This window comes from Vulpes lagopus, chromosome 11 (genome assembly GCF_018345385.1).
Source record: "Vulpes lagopus strain Blue_001 chromosome 11, ASM1834538v1, whole genome shotgun sequence".
Lineage (NCBI taxonomy): Eukaryota > Metazoa > Chordata > Mammalia > Carnivora > Canidae > Vulpes > Vulpes lagopus.
In genome coordinates, this window is record NC_054834.1 from 76,520,558 (window position 1) to 76,539,279 (window position 18,722).

The 18,722-nt window shown below is 49.0% G+C and overlaps 1 protein-coding gene across 1 annotated transcript; it reads right to left on the bottom strand.

Annotated features, from left to right (window-relative positions):
* Positions 1-602: 602 nt before the first annotated feature.
* STIP1 (stress induced phosphoprotein 1) lies at positions 603-14,926 on the bottom strand. Its single transcript, XM_041722999.1, has 14 exons — positions 14,804-14,926; positions 11,548-11,757; positions 10,934-11,075; positions 10,625-10,766; positions 9,783-9,951; positions 8,698-8,824; positions 8,506-8,608; positions 8,103-8,223; positions 6,715-6,811; positions 6,400-6,524; positions 2,232-2,268; positions 1,920-2,023; positions 1,547-1,719; positions 603-1,095 (listed from the first exon to the last, which is right to left on the bottom strand). Exons 1-14 carry the CDS (start codon positions 14,810-14,812, stop codon positions 1,023-1,025), a joined length of 1,632 nt encoding a protein of 543 aa, XP_041578933.1. The 5' UTR covers positions 14,813-14,926; the 3' UTR covers positions 603-1,022.
* Positions 14,927-18,722: the final 3,796 nt, after the last annotated feature.

An 18,722-nucleotide genomic window follows, 5' to 3' on the forward strand; every position in this document is an offset into this window, starting at 1 on the left:
AAAGATTTATTTGAGAGAGAATACATAAATGCAGAGGGAGAGGGAGAGAACCCTCAGATTCCCCTCTAAGCATGGAGCCCAACATGGGGCTCGATCCCGAAACCCTGAGGTCATGACCTGGGCCAAAACCAAGAGTCAGATACTTAATGGACTGAGCTGCCCAGGCGCCTCGGAAGCGGAATTCTTTAAAAACTCTAACATAGAGCAGCTGACAGATTCAGTCTCCTGACCTTCACAGAGGTCTGAGAAGACTTGTGATGGAACACATTTTTTGTTCTGGGATGGGACCAGTGTCCTCTACACCTAGCTGGTTTCTGGTTAGGAGATTGGAGTGTGATGAATGGGCAAAGTTGGGAGCATCTGTTTACCTGGACCTCTGGGGGTACCACTCTGGGGAGGGAAGCCCCGGCCCCAACTCCCTTTCAGCTGCTCATTGGGCTATGGCGCCACCTAGCGACTAAAGCATACCAAGGTACCACCTGAGGAAGAGGCTCTGGTTCCCACCCAGTTCCTACTTCCACCTTTCCCACACCTCAGTTTGTAATCCCTACAGGGCAACCACTTGAGTCATTTGGCAAAAAAATTACAAGAACAGGACAATGTATAACCACGCCCGACTGGCTTGTTTTATTGGAGAAGGGCATGTGGAGTTAACAACGTGAGGACAATTGGGACCTGAGGTCGGGGAAGAACAGCACCCCCTCCCCATACATGCCCACTGCCCCAAATAAAAAATAACCAACTATGGGAGAGCAGCTGAGACAGTGACTGAAGTTGGGGAAGGGAACAGGGAACCCAGGGGGTGGTGGAAGAGACCATGCGTGTGCTGGGAGGGCCCAGAGGCAGCGGCGGTGCGAGTAACATGAGTACGAGTCTCTTGTGTCTTCCACATAGGTCTATATAAATATATAGAGAGAAGTTGTTCACTTTCCCTTGCTCTCCCCTCTGCTCCGCGCGGCTTGCCGCGGTCCCAGCTCCTCTTTCCACATGAGGGCGAAGGGAAGGGGATGATGAGCAAGTCATCACCGAATTGCAATCAGACCCACATCCATCAGCTTCTGGATCTTCTGTGCTATTACAGGATTCTTTAAGTGTCTTTAAAAGAAAAAAAAGGGCAAAGTTATTAGTTATTACATTTAAACCTAAAAAGGTCCCCCCCCCAAAAAAAAGGTCTTACTGGCTCTCAGAGCAGCCCCAATGCAAACTCCTCAAGCCCCATGGAAGGCACCAACAGGAGTCCTGGCAAAGAACGCTCTGTGAAGGCCCTGGTCCGCGGGCAGAATATGGCTGGCTCCACATGAACCCGCCGACACAGCCCAAGTCTGAGGCTGCTCTCCCAGCAAAGCTGCTCTTCCCACCAGATCACTCAAGCCAACTAAGTTAGCAGCAACAGAACCATCCCAGCTAACCACCTGCAGCCAGCCTTTATAACTGCAAGCAGGCAATACACAGTAACCACTCCCCTTAGACGGTCATGGTCACATGGCCACCAAGCTCAGGCTCCCTGCTCGCCTCCACCTTTTCCATCTCCCCCAACTCCACTTACTCGCTGAGTGCCTGAGGGTCCTTCTGCATCTGCTCCAGGATAAGCCGCATGGCAGGGTCACTCATTATCTGCTGCACCTCAGGGTCAGCCATGGCCCGTCGCTTCACGTCTTCGGGGCTATCGTGGCGGTTGTACTGGGCCATCATACAGCGCTGGTAACCGTCTGCCGCTTCCTGAGTCCCAGCAAAGCCCAAAAGGGAGGGTGTTAGCACTGACCGGTTCACTGCTTCCACAGCTCTGAGATATCAGGGGTAACCAGAAGCAAGGAGACAAAGAAACAGGCAAGAGGGAGAAACCAGCAAAACAACACCAAAAGGACCCAAGGGACAATGGAGGTAGGGGAGAGCCTCCTGGAGACCAGAAGGAGCCCTACCTTACAGTTGGAGTCCAGATCTAACGCCTTCTGGTAGACATCCATGGCTTTCGTGTAGTCCTTCATTGCCTCCAGGGCAGCTGCTTTCCGGGTGTACCCCTTGACTGAAGTGGGGAAGGGGAGGTGTTAGTAGAACATGGCTCTGAAGGGTGCTGCTGCCACCTTCCCATGGGAACCCCAACACCTGTCTTGCCTGCTGACACTAGCTAAATGCTACAGGCCCCCAGATACAAGAAGCCAAGCATGTCCTCTCCCCGCTCCACCTCTGGGCCGGTGTCAAGGGACAAGGAGATGCCATGGAGAAGTACTTACTGAAGGCTGGCTCTAGCTGGATACATTCCTCACAGTCCTGGGAAGGAAAGAAAAAAAATGCGGCTCATTCCTTCAGATGAGCTACCTGGAGGCAGGCTGGTCATTTGGAATTACTGATCTAATGCTTCGGCCACACCCATGACAGCATTCTTGTGTTCAGAGCATCTGTTAACCCAGGCATCTGGGCTGTTTCACAGAAAGCCCAGCCAAGGATGACAGAAGAACAAGTCAAGCAAAACCATGAGGGTTGACAAATCCAGACTATGGAACACCCTAAGGAAGACAAGTGGCCTGGACTTTTCAAAGAGCTAAGATTATGGAAGAACCCACAAAAGGTAGGGAAACCTCTAGTTTGAGAAACTGAAAAGGACCTGCCAACCAAATGAAATGCACAGGCCCTGACCCTGACAGCTTTAAAATGTATTTCTGGATATGTGGGGAAATTTTATTTTATTTTTTTTGTGGGGAAATTTTTGAAGAGACCTTGCAGCCTTCATTCCACTATTATCAAAGGCTAATGACTCCTAAAGCGCACTCAAGAGCTCTGACACAGAGCGCCAAACATACCCCTCTTTTCACAAAGAGTGTGGCAACCCCCCCTCCCCAGTGTGCTTATCGCTCAAAGCGCTGGAGGGCACATAGGTGTTCTGGATTTGAAGTGCCTATTAAATGAAAAATTCTGGGGAAAAAATGCTATTATGCACTATAGTTTCACAACCAGGTCCACTTCCAACTATTCCAGCAAAAACCTAGACCACAAATGGTTCAGTTCACTGCTCCCCTCCGTGGAGCTGGGGAAGTACCGGTCTACCTCCCAGATGACCGTCAATGCTATTCTTCACTTGGCAAACTGACTAGTTTTTTTATTTTCAAAAAATTTTTAATGGAGTTCAATTTGCCAACATATAGCATAACACCCAGTGCTCATCCCGCCAAGTGCCCCCCCCATAGTGCCCATCACCCAGTCACCCCAACCCCCCACCCACCTCCCCTTCCACTACCCCTTGTTCGTTTCCCAGAGTTAGGTGTCTCTCATGTTTTGTCACCCTCACTGATATTTTCACTCATCCTCTCTCCTTTCCCTTTATTCCCTTTCACTAATTTTTATATTCCCCAAATGAATGAGACCATATGTTTGTCTTTTTCCAATGACTTATTTCACTCAGCATAACACCCTCCAGTTCCATCCACGTCGAAGCAAATGGTGGGTATTTTTTCTTTCTTCTTTCTTTCTTTCTTTCTTTTCTTTCTTTTTCTTCTTTCTTTCCTTTCTCTCTTTCTCTCTCTCTCTCTCTCTTTTTCTATTTGTCGTTTCTAATGGCTGAGTAAACTGACTGGTTTTGATGTCTCTAAGCCAGACATAGGCCCAGAAAACAGTGGCATCAATAACAAAAACTATTGGGGCACCTAGTGGCTCAGTGGCTCAGGTAGTGATCCGGGAGTCCTGAAGTGAGTGCCACCATTCTCCCTCTGCCTGTGTGTCTCTCTCGCGAATAAAGTGAATAAAACGGGGATCCCTGGGTGGCGCAGCGGTTTGGCGCCTGCCTTTGGCCCAGGGCGCGATCCTGGAGACCCGGGACCGAATCCCACATCAGGCTCCCAGTGCATGGAGCCTGCTTCTCCCTCTGCCTGTGTCTCTGCCTCTCTCTCTCTCTCTCTCTCTCTGTGACTATCATAAATAAATAAAAATTTCAAAAAAAAAAAAGTGAATAAAGCAACTACTATGCCGGATTCAAGTACTTGCGTCTCTACAGGTCACATGTGGTCACCTTCCCATAAGGTGGCCTGGACTTGGAACATTTTAAAAATCCAGAAAATGGTTTAATTTATTTTTAAGATTTTATTTATTTATTCATGAGGGAGACAGAGACAGAGAGAGAGGCAGAAATACAGGCAGAGAGAGAAGCAGGTTCCATGCAGGGAGCCTGATGTGGGACTCGATCCCGATCCCGATCCCGGATCTCCAGGATCAGAACCTGGGCTGAAGGCAGTGCTAAACTGCTGAGCCACCGGGGATGACCCCAGAAAACGGTTTAAACATCACCAACAGAGGCATCCAACAGCTTGTGTTCAAGACAGCAATGGGGACAAACTACTCTCATCATGGGGTTGACAGACTCACATGTGGCCACACTCACAGCACACCTGCTAACTGACCTAATCAAAAAGCGAGGGCAGATGACAAAGCCGCTGTGGAGAACAATACTGCACTTCTTCAAAAAATAATCAATTAATTAATTAATTAATTTAAAAATTAAACATTGAACAACTCCCGACACAGCACTTCACCTACAAGAACAAAGCAGGGACTGAAGGTGCCTGGGTAGTTCAGTGGTTAAGCATCTGCCTCAGCTCAAGTCATAATCCTGAGGTCCTGGGATTGAGTGTCCATATCATGCTCCCCCCAGGGAGCCTGCTTCTCCCTCTGCCTGTGTTTCTCATAAATAAATAAATCTAAGAAAGAAAACAAGCAAGCAAGCAGGGACTCCCAACAGATGCTGCATGCCCCTGTCCAATACCCAGGCTACTGAGGCAATACCCCAGTAGCCACAAGGTGGAAACTACCCAGTGCCATCTGATGATGGATGGATGATGGTGTGTACTTGTGACCCAACAGCACTCAGCCTTCAAAGATGACACGGATGCCTGCTACGGCACCCCAGAAGACACAGTGCCCAATGAAATAAGCCTAACACGAAAGAACACTAGATGATCCCACTTATAGGAAGTCCCTAGAGAAGTCAGTGTCACAAAGACATGGGAGAACGGTGGCCACCAGGAACTAGGGAAGAGGGAATGGGAGTTAGTGTTTAAAGAACGGTGGCCACCAGGAACTAGGGAAGAGGGAATGGGAGTTAGGTGTTTAAAGGGTGCAGTTTCATGGGATCCCTGGGTGGCGCAGCGGTTTGGCGCCTGCCTTTGGCCCAGGGCGCGATCCTGGAGACCCGGGATCGAATCCCACGTCGGGCTCCCGGTGCATGGAGCCTGCTTCTCCCTCTGCCTATGTCTCTGCCTCTCTCTCTCTCTGTGACTATCATAAATAAAAATTAAAAAAAAAACTTTAAAAAAAAAAAAAAAAAAGGGTGCAGTTTCAGGGCTCCTGCATGGCTTAGTTGGTTGAGTGCTTTTGGCTTGGATCATGATCCCGGGGTCCTGGGATTGAACCCTACCATCAGGCTCCTTGCTCAGCAGTGGGGGGTCTGCTTCTTCCTCTCTCTCTTCCCTGCTTGTGTTTTTTTTTTTTTTTTTTTTTTTTTTTTATGATAGTCACAGAGAGAGACAGAGAGGCAGAGACACAGGCGGAGGAAGAAGCAGGCTCCATGCACCGGGAGCCTGATGTGGGATTCGATCCTGGGTCTCCAGGATCGCGCCCTGGGCCAAAGGCAGGCGCCAAACCGCTGCGCCACCGAGGGATCCCCCTGCTTGTGTTCTAATAAATAAGTACAATCTTTAAAAAAACAAAAACAAAAACGATGCAGTTTGTTTGGTAAGATGAAAAGGTTCTGGAGGTACAGGAATGAGGGTTGCATAGTGTGAATACATTGGATACCACTGAACTGTACACTTAAAAGGTTAAAAAGCAAGGGAGAGGGCAGCCCGGGTGGCTCAGCGGTTTAGCGCCGCCTTCAGCCTGGGGTTTGATCCTGGAGACCTGGGATCGAGTCCCGCATCAGGCTCCTTGCATGGAACCTGCTTCTCCCTCTGCCTGTGTCTCTCATGAATAAATAAATAAAATCTTAAAAAAAAAAAGGAAGAGAGAAAACTAACAGGAAGGAAAAAGAATCTATCATCAGAAAAAGTAGAAAAGAATCCATTTTTCTTTCTTTTGAAGATTTGTGAGAGAACGCCTCTCCGCTGAGCAGGGAGCCCAATGTGGGACTCGATCCTAGGACCCTGGGATTATAACCCAAGCCAAAAGCAGATGCTTAACCGAGCCAACCCAGGCGCCCCAAAGATCCACTTTTCCAATCTCCCAACCACTTGATGGGCCGGGTCTAAGCAGACCCTGTACTTAGGAAACTCACATGTTCATGCACCATTACCTTGACTCTAAGATCAAAATAGTAACATCAAACTGATGTCAATGAAAATGTGAAGAGAAAAAACATATTCCTCACATATAGGTTAATGACAATAGTGGCTGCTCAAAATTCCCAGACCTGCCCACCTTGAGCGCCAGCTGAAACTCCAGGAGTTTGGTGTAGCAGGCAGCTCGATTGCTGTACAATTTGGCATCTTTTGGATTCCGTTTGATGGCTTCTGTATAATGCTTCATGGCCTGGGGATAGTCCCCTGGATAAGGAATAAAATGGTTTTAGAAAGCAAAAGGCAAAAAAAAAAAAAGAAAAAAAAAAAAAAAAAAGAAAAGAAAGCAAAAGGCCACCCTCCCCACAGGGCATATCCAGCCCGCGGACAGCCAAGGAAGAAGACAGGTCTGTTCCACTCTTACCAAAGGCTCCACCCCACCTGAGCTGGAATGTACCTTTCTGAAAACATTCATTGCCTTTGTTCTTCTCCTCCAAGGCCAGATCTGGGTTTATGTAAGCCAGCCGCTCTTGCTCCTTCAGAATTTTCTCTGCCTAAGAAAAAACAGTCCTTCAGATTATTATTTAAACAATTATAAATGGGCAGCCTGGTGGCTCACTGGTTTAGCACCACCTTCAGCCTAGGGCTTGATCCTGGAGACCCAGGATCGAGTCCCACATCGGGCTCCCTGCATGGAATCTGCTGCTCCCTCTGCCTGTGTCTCTGCCTCTCTCTTTTTCTCTCCCTCTCTCTCATGAATAAATAAATAAAATCTCAAAAAAAAATAAATAAATAAACACTCATGAACATGTCACTGAAAAAAGCCATGGGCGGATTCTGATTTTCAAGAAGTACCGTGCATGCAGCTCTCAATCTCAGAGTTCTGAATTCAAGCCCAAGCCCCACAATGGGTGTAGACATTACTTAAAAACAGAAACAAATCACATTCCTTATCAAGGTATACTGTGGGGTACCTGAGTGGTTCACTGGTTAAGCATCCAACTCTTGGTTTTGGCTCAGGTCATCTCAGGGTTGTGAGACTGAGCCTGTGTTGGGCTCCATACTAGGAGTAGAGCCTGCTTAAGATCCTTTCCCTCTTTCATGTGTCAATAACACAATTAGCTTTCTCACCAATCTTGGGGTGCCTGGGTGGCTCAGCTGGTGAAGCATCTGACTTGCTCAGGTCATGATCTCAGGGTCCTGGGATGAGCCCAAGTCAGGCTCTCTGCTCAGCGGGGAGTCTGCTTCTCCCTCTCCCCTTCTCCCCACTTGTGCATATGCAACCATTCAAATAAAATTTTAAAGAAAAAAATTCCTGACCAAACTTGTCAATAAAAGCAGCCCCCTCCATAATTTATAACAGGCACAACCCACACCACTTTAGTTGTATAAAGCAAAAAAAAATGAAGTCACAGTAAGAACAGTAACATTCTGCATTCACTGACCCCCCTGCTGAAGTTAAGATCTGAGCTGACATAAAAGTACACAGGGTAGCCCGAGTGGTTCAGCAGTTTAGCGCCACCTTCAGCCCAGGGCCTGATCCTGGAAACCTGGGATCGAGTCCCACGTCAGGCTCCCTGCATGGAGCCTGCTTCTCCCTCTGCCTGTGTCTCTGCCTCTCTCTCTCTCTCTCTCTCTCTCTCTGTCTCTCATGAATAAATAAATAAAATCTTTAAAAAAAAAAAAAAAAGTACACAGACAACCTAGGGTTATTCCTTACCTGTTCTCAATGGACAAGGCTGTTACATAAAACGATCAAAAACACTACGTAAAACCATTTAAGATTATTAATTACACTCTAAGAAATAAGTTAACAACGAAACACCCCCATTTCTCCGTACCCACCTGTTGGCATTTCTTGAGCACATCTGGGGTCCGGTGCTCTGCCAAAGACTTGTTATAGAAATGGATGGCATCCTTGTACTTTTCTTCCTTGAAGTAGGAGTTGCCAATTCGAGCATAAGCTCTGACAGAAACAAGTGAAAAAGAATTTACTAAGTGTGGAGCAGGCACAAGGTCATCTCCTGCAGAGAAATGACGTCAACAGCTAGGAACAAGGCCCCCCCTCACTGCTGGGACACTACGCCCTCCAAACACCTTTTGTCTCGATGCCTGCAGCCTCCTCTCCAGCCCACAGTTAACAGAGCAGGTCGTGTGGCCAGCAACCCTCCTCCCCATGCAGGGAAATTTAAGTCTCGGACATCGACCCCTCCACACCACTCGAAGTACAGCTGAAGGTCGCGCGTACTTGGCAATCTGTCGATAGTCTTCTCGGTTTTCTCGCCCCACTTCGATGGCCTTCTCACAAAGCTCCCGGCATTTACTGTAGTCGCCCTTCTCGAAGTACACGGCTGCCAGGCAGGAGGATTGAGGAAGAGTCAGCCTCTGTCATTCCCCAGGACCCCCTGACAACGCACTTACCCCTTGGCCTGGGCCTCACCTGCTTGATTGGTCATGTAAGTCATGTTGGTGGGGTCCAGGTCCTTGGCTCTGTCATAGTGCTTCAAGGCTGTGTCAAAGTCTTTCTTCTTGTAGGCTTCGTTACCCAGCTCTTTCTCTTTCAGTGCCTAGACAAGGTACAGGAAGGGCACTGAGCAAATCTAACCCAGATGGCAAAGAAAGCGAGCTTGCAACCCATCACAGGGACCTTACAGCACGTACGACCAACAGGTCTATGGAAGCAAGGTTTCCACCTCTACCAACCAGCCAGAGATTGAAAAGTGAAGGACTAGCTGTTGGAATGAAAAGTTAAAGTTTCATCTCTACCTCCTCTGAAACTCCCTTTTCCATCTACAGTCCTGGATTCCATCAGAGAGCAGAGAGCTGCTTCAGGGGAGAGGACATCTCTTCAGCTTGTGCCAGCCTCAAAAAGGATAGCAGTTCTGTACCTTGTTTTACTGGGAGAGGTGGTGCCAAGTCAGTTTGTCACACAGCTACCCTGGGGCCTCTGCAGTCAGGGAGTAGCAGCAGAGGGGTGGTGGGAGCTTCGGAAGGGGCTGGCCCGGTGGCAGAAGTCTTCAGCACAGCTCGCTAACACCCACATCATAGGGCCTTTTCCCAGCTTGGAGACACCCTGAACAACCAACGCTTACCCATCTGAAGGTGCTAAATACGGCAACAATCTGCTGTTCCCATTTATAAGAAGGGAAATAAAATCGTGTAACCACATGCCTCCTGCTCTGGAAGACAATGTTGCTAAGTGGACAACTTTCAACTACATACATCCAACCAGAAAACAGAAGCCTGAAGATGGGTGTGGACAATATCCCTCTGGACCCCGGCGAGGACAAGATCACATAATTTTACCAGCTTGCCCTGACCAACATCCATGCCGCAAGTCTGAGATACACCATTCTTATTAAATCTCTTGGCAAGTCAACCTTTCAACATACTGACCATTCTCATTAACAACAACCACCGTGCACTCAAAAGTCACAGCCGGCCTGACCCATGGCACTCCTGTCTGACAGGGGCTTCCTAACTAGGTTGCTTAGGAACATGTGACAATGAGGAAAAAAACGAGACCTGCTTCTTATTCTCTGGAAGATCTTCTTCCATTGGCTCTGGCTTGGTGTCCTTCTTGGGAGGAGGAGGTGGGGGAGGTGTTCCAACTTCCTCCTCTTCATCCATGCTGCCCAGATCCACACCCAGCAGGACGCTCAGAGTAGTCATGATCCGGGGATCTTGCAGTTTCCTAGAATTGGTAAAGAAAGAAAGTCACAGATATTCTTCCTCACAACCGATTTTAAGCTATTTACTGCTAAGTCTTAGATTACTATATTGAGAGCTTCTCTTCCACAGAAAAACTGCTAGATTCCGCACTATCCATGAGGTACCACTGGGGAATACCCTACCCCTCGACAATCCACCTAAATCGAGTCAGGGTTATTTCTTGAGGGGAGAAGACACACAGATGGATGAGTTAGAGGTGTACTCCATCTCATCTCAGGAACCACAGAGATTCAGGTAGCCACAGATACCAGGACTTAAACACATCTTTACACCTGACACTCTTCTCAACCACAAGTGTCCTCGTCAATGTCCCAAGAGACAGCATGTGGGGTATGTATACAAAAGATAGTGTTGGTGCCAGATCAGAATTATAGTAGAGGAGCGAACAGTCATGGAGACTTAAAAATGAAAATTCTAAATTATTCTGATAACATGTCCCCCTTGACCCTTTCTTGAAATACAAATAAACTACAAACCAACAAACACCTACCGCTCATTAGAGAAAAAGCAAAGGCAGAAACATTGCTGTCTGATTGAGGGACACCCTCCTTCCTTATGCCCAGGCATAAAATGCCAGGAAGAAAGCACCATATTCTTGTCTATTTCCAGAGACAAACCATGCTGCCTTGACTTACGTGCCCAAGTCAGATGGCTTGTTTCGTAGTTGCTCTATCAGCTCCCGGTAGGTAGGATCAGCGAGCAGTGTCCTTGTCCTGGGATCACTCTCCAATTTCTGGTACAGATTGGGCATGTTGAAAGGGTTCATGAATTTCCGTTCTGTTTCGAACAAAAAAAGCACGTGATCAGAAATCGGTTCCCTTGATCCCTGATGCATCTTTAGCCTTTAAGCCTGATATTTAGGCAGGAGAGCCTCAAAGTTAACCCCATTAAAAACAAAACAAAACCCCCCCAAAACACACCACCAACAGTGTATTGGCACCTACCTGCCAATCGAGCCTCCATATTCTGTAAGCCCTCTTTGAGCTGAGGATTATTTGCTTCATGTTTTAAACCCTCTTCGTAGGTTCGCTTGGCTTCTTCAAATCGGTTTAAGAACTCAAGGGCTGCAGCCTTCCTCGAATAGCCCTTAAACCAGCAAGAAAGAATAAAAAAAAAGAAATAAAGGACACCAGGAGTTAGTCCAGAAGATGAACTCCAAAGAACCTGTTTTACATTTCACAGGACAAAATGGGTATTCACGTGAGGACCAAAGAACAGGAAGAGGAGCACATGGTGCCAAGAATGAAGAATCCAGCCACAATTCAAAGATGCTTACCCTCCCCACCTCAGTTTATCTTATGACCCAGGGCTGTCCGTCAGCAGCCTTTCGTCTCTCAGCAGTACAAAGGAGAAGAGCGGTCTCAGTGACAGATGGGATCTCAGACTTGGCGACCCGTGCCATCAGTCTGAGGCAAAGACGCAGACGGGGAGAACAAATGGGCCAGCAACTACCTGTCTACAGGAATCGCAACCAGCCAGGTCAGGAGGGCCCTGTACTTAACAGCATTCTAGAAGGCATTTCTGCGAACTCTGAAGTCCCAGTGCATCCACAGCTTACCTTGCCCCAGTCGGGCTTTAAGTCCACGGTTTTGCAGCCATCCTCATAAGCCTTCTGGTAGTCCCCTTTCTTGGCGTAGGCTGCGGAGCGATTGCTATAGAGCACATGGTTCTGGGGATCTAACTTAATGGCCTCAGAGTAGCACTGCAGTGCGTCATCAATGTTGCCCGCACTCAGGGCCTTATTGCCCTTCTCTTTCAGCTCATTTACCTAAGGGAAAAAAAAGGTCAATGTAGTTTTTCCCCATAACACACTTGCTTGATCCTGACTTAAGGTGGTTATTGACAAAGTTACTTTAAAAACCAAAAAAAAACCACTCAATTTGTTCGTTTACCATCTCCCACATCTTTTGGAACCAACCAATAAATAATAACGAACAAAGAAATAAAGCCTGACCCTTGGCTCTCCACTGTCTCCAGTGCGAATTAGAATTCTTGCCACTCTTTCCAAAGTCTCTACTTAGGGCTGATTAAGAACATACTCGTGAGTTCCTTTCGTGGAAAAACAAATTCATTTGCCATCAGAATGCCAAGAGGCCCAAATGATCAACCAAACACAGGCCGCACTGCTCCTCACAGAAAAGGGAGTCATGAAATAAGTGAATGGAGTGTGCACAGACACATGCTCCACAACCCACAGGCTTCACGACAGCTTCTCTGGGAGCATGGAGATGCTCACCCACGATCGGAGAAGAATCTATTTCCATTCATAATTGTGGTAATATGTCACAACGTGGTAGATTACTGTGCTCTTAATGAGTAAACGAGAGCTAGCCTCTGAAAATCAGTCTTTGCCACATTTAAGCATTCTCATATTATACAAGCTATGTAAGAAAATGAAACACTATTCGTGGTTTAATATCCCATCCTCTCAAATATTCAGACCACGGTCCTAATTCAAGGCTTCTTCCAACCTGGGAAGCCCTTCAAGAGAAAAAGGGCCACATCTCAAATGCACACATTTGGTGAGATCAAGTATGTCATTCAAGTTACTAAATCATTCTGTCTTGAGTCTATCGCCCAGCCATGATCCAGTACCTACCTACTCATGCAAGTGATTTTGGAACCCTGAGGCTTACCAATCGGGAACTTCCCTCCATTAACCAGAAATATTAGAGACACCTTAAAAAGGACAAAGTAAGGAAAAGACTGCCAAATGCAGCACAGGATAAACATCTTAGAACCCAGGAAAGGAGGGATGCCTGGGTGGCTCAGCATCTGCCTTTGGTTCAGGTCATGATCCCAGCATCCTGGGACGGAGGCCCCACATAGTGCTCCCGAGTCTGCTTCCCCCTCTCCTCTTGCTGGTGCTCTCTTTCTCTGTCACATAAATAAATAAAAATCTTGGCGGGGAAAAAAAAAGAACTCAGGAAGGAGACCACAAAGCAAAAAGTTAAAAACTCAACTAGTATCAAGACAGTTGAGAACAGCTCCATAAGGTTCTTCCCTATCCTACAAAACATCATTTTCCAAAGTGAGTACCGGCCCGCAGTAGGTCAGGAAATCAAGTCTGGAGGTCATGATCAGCACTTTAAAACATCAAGTAGAAAAAATAAAATAAAAAATAAAACATCAAGTAGAATAGAAAACACCAGCGCACAATGCACATTAATAGCGAACGCTATCTTGCTAAATGTCTCCCACAGTTCCATGTCTGCATTAAGTAATGCAAAAAGTACGTTACCCTGGGATTCGAAAGGCACTAAAAAGAGAATATGGACACTCCAATCTGCCCAACTTGAATACTTCTGAAACCTGAAATACAGATCTGAGTTGAAAATGGAAACCAAAGGCAGAGTTGCATGATCAATGGGCTCAGGATAGGTTGGGACACACCTGGAGTTAAAATTCTAAGTTGCCTCCACACAAGGCAGGAGTGTGCAGCCCTGAGTTTAGTCATTCATTTACAGTCTACCTGTATACCCGCTCCATCTGCAATGGACAGCACCACTTTAAAAAGTTTTTTCCCTATTTTGACAAGAGGCACAAACCCTTTTCTTCAATTTCTAAGTAACGAGTTTTTCACTCCAAAAATCTTTGTTTTTGTCTTTACCATAGCCTACTTAGTCTTAGATACAATTTAATCATCCCAAGTGAGAAAAAAACAACAACAACAACAAAAAAAACTATTCACCCCTCCAATTCTACAACTTAAAAAAAACTTACCAAAGAGGCTCCAGATTTAATTAAAGCAGCAATGGCTTTACCTGAGAAAAGTAACACTAGGCTTTCTAAATCACACAAAAAACAAGGAGCCATTTCCCCCTCCCAAGAAGTGCTACACTTCAATGACAGCTTCGAATAGAACAAAATCTCTTCTGGCTGTTTACAACCTCCAGGCAGCAGATAAAATGAAGCCACTGAAAGCAACCACCAGCAGCAGCTACAAACGCGGTCCCCTAAAAATGCTGAGCCGAGACAAATAACTTACTTTTTGCTGCTTATCTACATAGCCTAGATTTTCTACAGAAACCAATTCCTCCTTGTGTAATCAGAAACCAACCTTCCAGAAACATCAATCTTCAGTTACTCTCGAATCACATACACTCAAGACAGAAAAGAAAAGAAAAGGGAGGGGCGGCATACACATCTGTAAAGCCCTGGCAGAGATGGAAACCGTTCCAAGGACTTTGGCGGCACCGTCCCTTGCCTGCATCAGGCAAAGCTGCCGGCCCGCCGCTCATCAAACCTTCCCTCAACGTCCTTCCGTAGGCAGAAAAGTAGTATTTCCCCCAACCGGCTACTTCCAGCGGATTCCCGTCCCCGCTCCGCATCCTCCCAAGTTAACTGTGGCCAAGTCCCGGCCGGCTTCTCTTCTCCGTCCCCTATCCCCGCTGGTGCGGACCCGGGCCCCCCGGCCTCTACCGAAGCCCCTCGCCCACCGTCAGCCCTCCCCGCGTTCCCCGCTGAGCTGAGAGCCACCTCCCAGGAGGCCTCCGGGGCCCAGCCACGGCCTCTCTTCCCGTTCGACTTAGGCCGAACCGTCGCCGGTCCCCCGGTCCTCCTCACCGAGCGGGCAGGCGACGGGCGCTGACTGGACCCGGCGCTCCCCACAACTCGGCCTCACTACACTGCTCACCTCCCGCTCGGTGGGCCGCGGCCCTCACGTCCTCCCCCTGCCGCTGCCGCTGCTCGGCCGGCCCCCCACCGCCGCTCCGGCCTCCCCGATCGGCGCCCGCCCCGCTCCTCCACCCGTGGCCCGGCCTCCGCCGGTGTCCGAGCTGCCCCCAGGCCTCGGCCCGCCCCTCCCCCTTCACCTGCTCCATAGCCGAGCCCGGAACCCCGTTGAATCGACTCCGTCCGCTCCGCGTTCCCAACCGCACGCGCCGCCTTCTGGAACCTACTAGAAGCTGCCGGGACCCCTGGATCCCACCCCTTCCTCGCCTGCTCATTGGTGGAGCTCCCCGAGGGGGCTTTCAGTGCTTCCCTACTATTGGCTTGAAGCCTAGCCCATCATCTCTGCTTCTCTGTCATTGGGCAGTTGAGAGTAATCCCCTCAGCCCTGCCTCCCTCGCGCCTCCGGATTGGACTCTTCCCGGTAAGCCCCGCCTGCCCAAAGCTCTATGATTGGAGGGAGGGGCGGACTTCTGCTACAGGGATTGGTGGCTTGGTCCGCCAATCGTGGCCCCGCTGGCCGCGCCCATTGGTCCTGTTCTTTCTGGAAATTTCCACCTCTCCCATTGGGCTGACGGGGTCCGTGAGGGCACCGCCTTCAGGCCAAAAAAGAATGTCGATTGGGCGGAGAGTCGCCGCGGCTTCGCGCTGATAGGTTTAAAAGGCCATCCTTCAACCGGCAGCGTGGAGTTTCGCCTCTGCAGTGGTTTAAGGGAGGCCGAGAGGGCGGTCTCTCTCTGCCGCCGTAGCCGCGGTGCCCGCGAGCGTGGTGGCCCCGACGACCCGCTCCGCCCCGAGTCGCGGCCGGTGGGGGGGGGGGGGGGAGGGGTGACTCTGGGTCGACCTCGAGAGAGCTCCGTGGCCGCCCCCAGAGCCCGCTCTCAGGCGCCGGGTGGTCAGACATAGCGAGCTGGGCTTTGGATGGGACAGGCCGGGATCTCTCCGCGGCAGGGCCCCTGACTCCCCTCCGCGGAGACCCGCTCGTGTCAAGGGTTTGGTCATCCAGGGTCGTGGGGAGCCCTCAGTGAGCGGGAACTGCCGCCATTCGGGGGTGCGGGGAATAAGAGCTGGAGGGGGGTGCTTGCTCCCCCGCTGCAGGTGGTGGCCGCTTGGGAGAGCCTCCACGAGAGCACCCTGGGAAGCCAGACGGCCGAGAGCGTGCAGGGGAGAAGCTGGTGTTCCCTCCCGGACCCGTGTGTGCTTCTTGGAACAAGGCAGCCGCGTGCCAGGTCCGGAGAGGGCTTGGACTAGGGTCTCGGGGTCCGCGGGGTCCTTGCTCTGTCCTACCGTCTGGGTCATGCCACCCCCGTGCCAGGTTGTGAGTCCCCACTCCTTGGCAAGCACTTGTCTGCATGGCTTCCTCTTCCAGGCCAGCTGTCCCTGATCCAGTCCCAGCGCTGCAACCCAAGTCACTGCATATCCACATCCCTTGCTTAAAATTAAAACTCTTGGGATCCCTGGGTGGCGCAGCGGTTTGGCGCCTGCCTTTGGCCCAGGGCGCGATCCTGGAGACCCAGGATCGAATCCCACATCGGGCTCCCGGTGCATGGAGCCTGCTTCTTCCTCTGCCTATGTCTCTGCCTCTCTCTCTCTCTGATGACTATCATAAATAAATAAAAAAAAATAAAATTAAATTAAAACTCTTGGAGGTGGGCAGCCCAGGTGGCTCAGCGGTTAGGCGCCGCCTTCAGTCCAGGGTGTGATCCTGGGGTCCCCGGATCGAGTCCCGTGTCGGGCTTTCTGCATGGAGCCTGTTACTCCCTCTGCCTGTGTCTCTGCCTCTCTCTCATCAATAAATAATAAAAATAAAATCTTAAAAAAAAACACCCTCCTGGAGGCTTTAGATTGGGGCGCAGGGCCTGTCTAATCTGGCAGGCCTACTTTTCCCACCTCTTTCCCTGTCCCCCATCTTCAGCACCAAACTCTAGCCCACTGATGTCTCTGCTTCTTCACTCGGGGCCTGCCTCCAAACTGTTCACTACTGGGTCCTCCTTCCACCAACGTTGCCAGGTTAATTCGGTCTTTCAGGGTGAGATGAGCTGTCAAGTTTCCTTAACAGTCTACCCCCAACAAGAACACTGATTTCTGCCCACTCGTCACTTGGTTTTATTGCACTGTGGGTTTTACATGTATCCAATCATAAATTAAACCGGCCACTTTGGTATCATTGCCACATTTTGCAAGGTCCGCAGGGACCTCATGTCTGTATTTCTTGATTCTTGTCTTCCAAGTGTATTGCACAGTATCTGGCACATAGTAGGTGTTCATTAACACATAATTGAATGTGTCCGATGAGATTGTAGGTGCTGGGGAAAATGCAGTGAACAAACCTGGCAAAAATCACCTGGTGCTCATTGTAGTGAAGGAGACAGGCCAGAAAAGCTTGTAGGGTATATCTGCTCAAGTGCAGTGGAGAAAAAGCAGAGAAAGGGTTAAGGAGTGTTGGGGGAGGGGGACGGTGTTGCCTTTTTAATAAGCTGGCCTGGACAAACCTCAGTGAGAAGCTGATACTTGAGAAAAGACCTGAAGAAATAAGAGAGTGAGATTAACGGAAAATCTAGGGACAAACCTTGCACTCAAAGGGAACAACACATACAAGGTCCTGGGTGGGAGCTGCACTGAGGTAGCCAAAATGGTGAGAGTGGGGCCAAGAGGAAGCAGGGGCCAGGTCCTGCAGGACAAGAGGCCATTGTGTTTGTGCCAGCCTGTTTTGAACAGATAAGGGACATGATCTGATGTAGTTTTATCAGGATTCCTCTGGCTGCAGCGTAGGTGACCTCTCAGGACACTCTTGCCATGTTCCAGGAGAGCTGTGAGAATGCTGTGGGCTGAGACAGTTGGGTTCCAACTTTTGGAGGAGCCAACAGTATCTGTTGATACACTGGACTCAGAACAGGAAGGAAGGAGGTGAACTTCAGGCTTTTGGCCTCTCTTCTTTTTTTTTTTTTTTTTTTTTTTTTAAATTTTATTTATTTATGATAGGCACACAGTGAGAGAGAGAGAAGCAGAGACACAGGCAGAGGGAGAAGCAGGCTCCATGCACCGGGAGCCCGACGTGGGATTCGATCCCGGGTCTCCAGGATCGCGCCCCGGGCCAAAGGCAGGCGCCAAACCGCTGCGCCACCCAGGGATCCCCTCTCTTCTTAATCTGTTAAAATTAAACCAGTCCACAGGATCTGTCATTTTTCCTTGACACTGTCTCCAGCTCACCACACTCTTACCAGTCCTACTGCTGCCCCCCCAGTATCTCCCACCATCTTCCCACTGTTTCTCTCCAGGCTTCTTTCCCATTTCTCCCTCTGTATAACCTGGTCTTAGCATCACTGACATCTTTTATATGGTGCTGCTGCATGTGGCACGCTTCTCCAGATGCAGGGGCTCAACAGCAAATAAGACAGCTCAAAGAGGCAGCTCATGTGGATCTTGTCTTTTAGTGGGAGAGATAGATAGTAGAGATGCTCATCAGCTGTGTGACTTCAGGCAACCTGCTTAACCTCTCTGTGTTTCCATTTCCATTTTAAAATGTGAGTGAGGGCAGCCCTTGGTGGCGCAGCGGTTTAGCGCCACCTGCAGCCCGGGGTGTGATCCTGGAGGCCCAGGATCGAGTCCCACATAGGGCTCCCTGCATGGAGCCTGCTTCTGTCTCTGCCCCCACCCCCTCTCCCTGTGTGGGTGTGTCTGTCATGAATAAATAAATTAAACTAAAAAAAAAAAAAAAACTCATTAAAAGTTTTTTTTAATATATATTTTTAAGATTTTATTTATTTATCTATGAGAGACGCAGAAAGAAAGAGAAGCAGAGACACAGGCAGAGGGAGAAGCAGGCTCCATCCAGGGAGCCCGACGTGGGACTTGATCCCAGGACTCCAGGATTGCACCCTGGGCGGAAAGCAGGCGCTAAACCGCTGAGCCACCCAGGGATCCCCCCGTTAAATTTAAAAAAATAAAATAAAATGTAGGTGAAACAGTTTTGATGTCAGAGTAATTGTGAGGATTAAATTGTTTGGATTAAATTAATTAGTATGCATTTGTTAAGTAGAAACATGTAGAATTGAAAATAAA

Bases quoted from the DNA above. Each gene is read 5' to 3' on its own strand.
- STIP1 (XM_041722999.1), bottom strand. The intron at 8,224-8,505 runs GTACGCGCGACC...TGTTTCTGTCAG, and splicing joins GACTATCGACAGATTGCCAA to AGCTTATGCTCGAATTGGCA. The intron at 1,720-1,919 runs GTAGGGCTCCTT...GCTGGGACTCAG, and splicing joins ATCTGGACTCCAACTGTAAG to GAAGCGGCAGACGGTTACCA.